This window comes from Corvus kubaryi, unplaced genomic scaffold (assembly GCF_017639235.1).
Source record: "Corvus kubaryi isolate FWS band 111438036 unplaced genomic scaffold, C.kubaryi_AGA036_p1.0 137, whole genome shotgun sequence".
NCBI classification, from domain to species: Eukaryota; Metazoa; Chordata; class Aves; order Passeriformes; family Corvidae; genus Corvus; species Corvus kubaryi.
The window spans coordinates 30101978-30110341 of record NW_024580671.1 but is presented as its reverse complement, the minus strand read 5'-3'; the positions used below and the strand labels follow the sequence as shown (position 1 = coordinate 30110341).

Below are 8364 nucleotides of genomic sequence, written 5' to 3'. Positions count from 1 at the left end.
AAGGTTGATTTATTTAATTATTTTACAAACTCTTTTATAGACTTTTTTCTTCATAGTCTAATTGGACAAAGGATCAGCCACCCCTTGGGGTGATTGTCTAAAATCCTAAAACATCCATTGTCAAAATATTTTTCTACTATACCACAAGCAAGACTTTTCAAGGTTGCAGGTGGCTTGGTTGTTTACATACTCTGCTACCTCTTCTGTGAGAGAGAAAAGTCTCTCACAGACTTAGAAAATAGCAAGAAAATCCTTGCTAGCAGCGTTTTTGTATCTACAGATGATCTTCTTCCATCCCATGAGTTCCTGCTCTCAGGACAGAGCAGTCCCCCCCCAGCCTGTGGACAGGAGCCCTCCCTGACCTGCGCTGGGACTGCTCACGGATGGCGTGAGCACAGGACTAGGGCTGCAGCCGGGATGTGTGAGTGCCCCGCGGTGCCCCCGGCGGGCTGTGCCACCCGCAGCAGCAGAGCCGCAGGCCTGCTGGCCCCCACAGAGAGGCAGCAAAGCTGCCACGGCTGCTCTGAAACCAGGCAGGACAACCCAACAGAGGCACTGCAGCAGAAACAGAAATGCAGGCTGTACAAACACAACATAGGACTGCTAAAATCCTCCTCCTCGAGTACTACTACCTCTGTAATTTCTGCTGCTGACTCTCATGGAATTGCATTCCAGTTTTGCTACTTTGACTGTAACACCTACTAAACCCAATCTGTACCTTTCTGTCTGTGCTCCTCTCTATGAACGGCTGTGTAAGGTCACCTCTTTTACAAGAATTAGGCAGAGAAGCACAATTCATCTGTGGCTATTCTTTCATTGTCTTTTCACTCAAACCCTGCAAGGCCCACCTCTGTCACTGAAGGAATAAAACTTCATTAGGGCTTGGTGGCCACACAGAAAACATTGGAAACAGCTGTCTCTGTAAGATCTGAGACAGCAAATACAAGAAATATCTCTTTGAAATAGGGACTGTTGTGGTAGGAAAGTCCCAAAATGAGCACCCAATCCTGACCAAGGTTTCTGCAAGAAATGAATGATGAAAAAATGTAAATATGAACAAAGCCAACTAGTTTATCTCTATGCACTCCAGCCAAAATTAGTACCAAAAAATCTCACAAATAAAGAAAACATATGGGAAGTTTTCCAAGGATAATCAGAATTCAGTAGCTCAAACACCTCACACCGTTTTTTGCAAAAGGATGCCTTCAGAAGTTTTCATTGTCCTTCTGAAGACTGTTTTTGTCCTTTCTAAGAAAAATCTTCAAAACAAGGGAAGACATGCTATGGACGGTTTCATATCAATAGTTTTAAATCAACACTAAATTACACCTTTTTTTACAACAATTCCATTGATGCAATTAGCAAAGTATTTCTGGAGAAAAATTCTACATTAATGTGCAGAACTTTACTACTAATACCTATACTGATTCATGTAAATAGACTTTTCTTCTCAACTGTGACCGAATGACTTGAATATAAACTTTCCTAATTATTACCAACAATTTTAGCCAAAAAATGCAGTTAGTCTGAGATTCTGAGCCAAGGGTGCACACTATTCCTTTCCTCATTCCCAATCAGATCACAGGCTACCATGGACAGAGTTAGGTTAACATAAGCTAGCAGAAATTCTTATATTAGTATGTTTTATTGTGCAATAGGCTAAAGAAGTACCAAATGCTTATAAAATGAGTTGTAAGAAAGACTAAGAAATGTCTTACAGCACCTTCAGAATGCAACATTTCACACTGGAGAACTGCTTACCTTGGAAGTATAGAATTTGGTGGTCTAGATTTTGCAGGAGATGTTACTTTAGATTCTTGCCCAGAGTTCACTGAGGATCCTGACAGAGAGTCTTGTGCTGGTGTGGGCTGGCTCTGATAGCTTTCCCTTGCAGATGGTGGATGCTCTTTGTCTTTTGCGACTTCTTTTTCCCTGGATCGAGCTTTGTGTTCAGCTAGAAGGATGTCAAACTGTTTTTTACGGCCTGGAACTGCTCGTCGATGATTAAGTGAATGAGTCTAAAAATAGGGTGGTTAAAAAGCATTTGTGTGTGCATGACATTGTTTATGAGTCCTCTACACTTCTGATACACCAATACTCTAAAAGATAAAATCTACTTCAAACAACTTTAGCCACAGTTATGGAAATAAAGCTGCTATTCCACATTATCTTTGATAATTTATAGTCATTCTTAAGAAATGCCAACGTCAAGGCTAAAATTACTTTTTGCAACAATTTTTATATAATAGAGACTGTTGACTTACCTTTTCCAAGATGGAAAATAGAATTCCAGTAATTTTAAGATATTAAGAAAATAATTGTAGCTTTTAACTTACAATGAAAAACTTATTTCATTGGATTGAAAAACATGAATACATTTTAAAGCAAATTTAGCTGATCATCTCTACTGACAGGCAGCACATACACATACAAATGTTCACTAGAAATGTCTCACATTGTAGCTACTTTTTGACACGGGAGTTATTACTATCACAAGGGCAGCCTCCAAGTAATTTATTATACAAAAATATGGTAATTTTTTTTTTACTAAAAACTGACTATACTTCAACATTGTTGCACAGATGAACCAAAGAAGGAGCATTTAAAATAATACTTGGGCTTCTAAATGAAACGTTAATGCTTTTTGCATCATAAAATGACAAGAAAAAAATCTTTTTAGAAATATCAGTGGAATAATGCAGATGCTCTGATTCAAATAAACAGAATTACACAAAAGAATTACCTGAAGACAGCGCCTGAATACCATACCCATTGTCTGTAAGACAGGAGCAGGTATGACCTCTCAAACTACTGTGGTAGGATTTAAACTATAACAAAGCATCTGATATGTTATCTTCTAAGAAAAATACCTTGCAGGTGAGCGATCTTGTGCAAGGTTTCTTTGTTTCAGGATCCAGTACTCCACAGTGTTTATTTGGGTCAAATTCTCTTTCTGTTTGATGGGAGAATGAGAAACGAGAAAAAAATGGATCATTACAGAAGTTTTAATCAGAGTAGCTTACAATTTTTGCCTGTTAGAACTTAATTTAATCAGGCTCAACCTGAACCACTGATCCCAACCCCAGCATCCCATAACAGTGCTATGTGCATCACTCATACAGTTGTGCATTTTTTTGTCCTTGCATGATTAAAGCCATTTAGAGCAGGATTTCAGCCAAAGACTTCATGAAAGTAAGTCTGATTACAGTGGAGTGGCCCAAACAAAGGACCAAGCCAAACCCCTGTGACTTCAGTTTCCTCTCTAACTCTGGCTGCCTCTGAGGCCATGAAATACAGCATTTGCAGATCTGGCTCCTGAGCTGGGCTAACACACAAATGGTATCACAAGTGCTTCAAACAACATTTCTCTGACATACTTACAAACTCTAGAAAACAACCCATGGTTGATTACTGGTGGCATTTTAAAATAAAATTTATCTAAATCTGTCCCCTAAATCTTTATAAAAATAACATATATGTTAGTTTTTATTTCCCTAAGTGAAGGGAGGGATGGAATTTAAAGTTTGCAGAGATTATGAAAAAAGGCATTTACATGAGTTCTACTCATGATTAACATTAAAAGTGCATTAATATTTAATATGTTATGTTTGCATATTTAATTTCATTAATATTTTACTATTTCTATACCACAGATAGCATCACCTTCTTTAGGTTATGTTAATGTAATTTTACGGTTTGCACTAAGAGCTGTAACAAAACAATGGATATACACTTTTCATTTTACGCCATCAAAACTCTCTACCATTACCTTCATACACCTTGACAAATTATGGTGTAATTGGCAGACTGGTTTGCTTTTGTTTGATAAGGAAATATAAACTATTTGCCAAATCCTATTTTAACCATACAGTGGTGGTACATTCAGATATAATAAACATCCTGTACTCAAATACAACATTTAATCAGAGGATTTAAAAAATCTTTATAAACAAACAAATGGGAGCTAAGAGGGAGACAGTGATTCACAGCTGTGTTACAATGTTTTGACAGCATCACAGCAAGCAAAACAGCTGGAAGAAGAAAAGTAAGGACAAGTAGCTTATGTTAGACAGCAACTGTCCTCCAGACTGCACAGTTACTAGCAGTTTTATGTATTCTGCTCTATAGACCTAAAATGCTTATGCAAACATTAAATGGTTACATTATTAACCTATTAGCAGAGCCATACAAAAAAATGAGCTTGGGAAAACCAGCTGGCACAGCTTTTTTGGTGAAATCTACAAAGGGACTAAAATATGTTATAGGCAGTTGTAGTTGGTTTGGCATTTACAACACAACAGAAACACAAAAGTAGCTGTGTATGACTTAATAGAATAACTATTTTTTTCGACTTAATAGATGAAAACACATGTTCATAAACTAAAGGAGTTAGTTACTCCTGGGATTTGAGTGTAAGATGTTCCTATTACAGTTTCCTGAATCAGCCACTGAAAATCTTCAATGCAAGTTAAAAAAAACCACACTAAAGAGACAATATGGACTAATATGCCTTCAAATGAAAAGTCCTGAGGGCAATTATAAGGCTATGGAACACCAAGCAAGGACTGCTTTGGACCAACAGGGAAACATCAAAAATCAAAAGTACTCCATATTGGTACTTGTCAGTAAGAGGCCCAACCAGAGGACTGATTATAGCAAAGCCAGTTATTAAGAAAACATATACAGATAAAATCAACATAAGGAATTATAAGAGGAAAGAGTAGAAGCCTCTGCCATTGACTGAACAACAAAATAACATGCTTTCCCTGAGAAACAGAAAATACTGAGCAAACAGGGAACCACTTCTCCTGGCTGAAGTGTGTGTGGCTGTTCCAGAGAATTCATGAACATCTAATTGCCAGCTACACACATGCCTGGTTTGGGCACCACACTACATAAAACTTAACACCTTCTTATCAACACCAAAATGCAGCTTTTGGCTACTGTGTTAGGAAATGTGGAGTGTGGGAACCCCCAGATCCCTATGCACAGGCACAGCTTGAGAAAGCTGTTTCTCTGGAATGGATTCCACTTCTTCATGTTCAGTGGACAAAGTGAAGAGCATTTGTTATAACCTACCTAGAGAAGAGCAAGGGCCAAAACTGAGCTGTGACAAACCCCTGTTTTCAACATAACAGTTTTTCTTGGTGTAAGCTGGGCATCTGCATTCTTTAATGTCATCCCAAAGAGAACAAGAACTAAGGGAGATTTAGGAAAAAAAATAATTTTTTTGCAGTTTGCTACTAGGAAACACTGATCCACTTATGCTGGGCAGCTACAGACTGTCTTTTGTGGTTCCGCAAGCTGTTTCCTCTCTCTCAACAAGGACAGTGCTCCTGAAAAGAGGGCAGGTTCATTCATCACCCAAACAACCACAAGCTCTCAGCAAAGAAAAAAAAACCTCAGTCACAGTCAGGGAAATGGTGTGAGAGAGAGTAGAGGTTGCTAAAAAGGGAAGGAAACAGATACAAACGGGCCAAATTTATTATGGAGCTTCAAAAATTAACATCTGTACAGCTCCAGGGCAGTGGACTGAGGGAAACCTAAACCCCTTAGCTGCAGTTTCATCCTTTTCATGTGAAATGAGTGAAATTATGTGATCTCTCTAATAATCATCGCATTGACCTTCCAAGATCTTTTTCTCAGCCTTTGCACAGTCCTGTATAATAATGGAGAGGAATCCATCATAGTGACAAACAATCTACAGGCAATTCATCTCCAGTGCTCTCAGGACTTCGATGATTTGCATCATCCCTAAATTACTGTGTTGCTGCATCAATACTCAAGGCAATGGTAGCAAGACTGAACAGATCACAAATCTGATCATGACAGAGGAGCAGTAAAAAAAGGTCTCAGTTTCCTAGCCTGGAAGACACTGCAATTCAGAGCTTAGAGTCAACTCCCCAGAAAAAGCCAGCAAGCTGAAGGAATGCCCTACAGAATTGATTCTCCTTTATGAATGCATTTCTGCAAGCACTTGCGCAAAAATGTACAAGTATCACCTGCAGCCCTGCAGTGGTAAGTGGTGACATGAGGAAAACCACTAACAGTTTCAATTTCTCAAGGAGGAATTCTGAATTGATTAGCTAAATTAAGCATCTAAACCATTACAGGACATAAGAGGTTAAAAGGAAGCAATACTCTAAATTAACTGTAAAATAAAGAGGGTTTTTATTAATAATAATATGGAATAATATACTGGATCTTAAAAAGTGAAATGTAAGGGTTAAAGTCTAATCTTAAGCTACTTTCTTGTAACAATTTTCATTTCGTGAAAAGCTATAAATGAACAACAGTACTGTTTTCCTATATGCCACCTTAACTAGTTAAGAAAGCAATCAGTGTACTGAATCCTTTCAGGCAATGGCATTGTTCCATGCCCCACACAGCCCTAGCAAACACCTCACACTGGTCTGAAATCCAGCCAGGGTAGCAGTACCATAGGCTAACTGCCAAATTTGAGAAAATGAAAAAAATAAACCTGATATTCGGGCAAAAAATAGGACACACTCATTAACTGGAAATGAAAGCATTTATCTTGTGCAACTTATACTGGTTCATAACTAGTGCACATTTAGAAATCATGTGAACTAACTTTGTGCCAAAGTGACGATCTAATGTGGATCATGCTGCCATTAACAAAATTAGCCTTTCAGTACACACAAGAAGTTCCTGCCTGAGTCACAAAGTACTGCCAGCTGATGAATAGACCCTGCACAGCTTCTGCAGCCGTAAACTTGAGTCAGTTATTTTTGCTTTTAAAAAAACATAAAATAAAATCCCTCAAAACACTTTGTTTCCTTTCATTCCTTTCAGAGCAAAAACCTGTTTGCAGCTTTCGGGGGCAAATTCTCTCCTCACTGCCAAGCAGCTGGCACGGGTCACCTCTGGGGAACTCCACAAAAAATAATTCTTCCTCCCAGTGGATGGCAACCTTTCTAATGGAGACTCTGCCCTCCAACAGTGTGGCATTCTGTGCTTTGGTGGCAGGTTGAGACAGGGACCTGCATCCTCAAAACTACCCTGCCTAAGGCCATCCAGGGAATTTCCCATTTAATGCCATTTCCTCAACTCCACTGTCCTGTCTTCCTGAGAAAGATCAAGATCTTCATGCTAGAAACATTGCCACTCATATGTGAGTTGCAGGGGGAGAGGGGTGAAGGGAAATTATGACTTTTAAAACTTCCCCAGCATTTCCTGTATCTCCTTAAGAATTTTCTTGTATCTAAAACCAAAAAAAAAAAAAAGATTATTTAAAAAATCATGTCTTGGAGGATAAACCAATGTCTTATACCTGTTCAACTGTTCAACTTGATCATGACCAAACCAAAATCCCCCAACCAAGGCACATTTTCTTTTGTTGTAAACAGAACCAAATCCCATAATGGCTTGAAGAAGTCTACTGCCCTTGTGTTTTAATGAATTTACTTCCTTAAAAATTTGTATTTGGCCTGTTTACCAGTAATTTCAAGCTAAACAGAATGCGTACCTTGAAAATACTTTACACATGCTAAGAATGTGAAAGCTTTCATTTTCATACATGCAAACCGTCATCTTACAGCAAAAAAACCCAACCAAACCCAGAATTTTATTAGCTGCATTTTGAGCTATAGAAGCATTAACAAAGAAAGACAGACTACCACAAAAGGTGAACTACAACATCACTCACCTGAAAGTCTTTTGTAAGGCTTGTTACTGCTTTTTGTGCCATTTTGATGTTTCTTGTCTATTGATGGAGCTACAATTCCTTTGCCGTTCAGAATCTTTTCTGGCGATGGTGGCACTGACTTGGATGTCAAACCAGATTTAACCAAAGTTGGAGCAGTTATGCTGGATGAAGAAGCTGAGGAGGAGGTGATGGTGGTAGTGGTTGCAGAATTCATTTTAACATTGGCACCATCTGCCTTCACTAGGTTAGGAATTTTCTCTAGACTGACTACTGGAACAGGAACGCTGCAAGATCAAAGAAAAATATTCAAGTGGTATTTTCCGTATCAAATATTTACAGTTACTTAATCCCCTTCCACAGACACAAAAATTTTGATGCAAGTGACATAGTGTGTTAAGACCAGGCTAAAATTAAATACTTGGTACCAGTATTGACTATTTTTGTTCAATCAGGTGTTTACAAAGTCAGGCATCTGTAAATCCTGGCAATGTAGAGAATTATGAAAATGAACCTTTGTATTTTTTTTAAGATCCAATCCCCTACTATTCATAAGCAAAATCAGTATTTGGTACTAAGCAAAACATAGCCCTTACAAATATGGTCTCATGCCTTTAACACAAGCACATACCAGATATGTGTATGGTGTACTAAACTCACCATGATAATGAAGCAGTTTGCTAATAATATTTTTAAAC

At 38.3% G+C, this 8364-nt stretch overlaps 1 protein-coding gene across 9 annotated transcripts in view; it reads right to left on the bottom strand.

The window, feature by feature from the left end:
• The window catches only part of ATXN7L1 (ataxin 7 like 1), a 120592-nt gene that overhangs the window by 24575 nt on the left and 87653 nt on the right, over positions 1 to 8364 (bottom strand). For all 9 annotated transcript variants that reach the window (XM_042018365.1, XM_042018368.1, XM_042018366.1 and 6 more), the window contains 3 exons: positions 7670 to 7953; positions 2871 to 2953; positions 1762 to 2018 (listed from right to left, as the gene is read on the bottom strand). In XM_042018365.1, coding sequence (XP_041874299.1) covers positions 1762 to 2018; positions 2871 to 2953; positions 7670 to 7953 — 624 coding nt within the window. The remainder of the gene's footprint in view (positions 1 to 1761; positions 2019 to 2870; positions 2954 to 7669; positions 7954 to 8364) is intronic.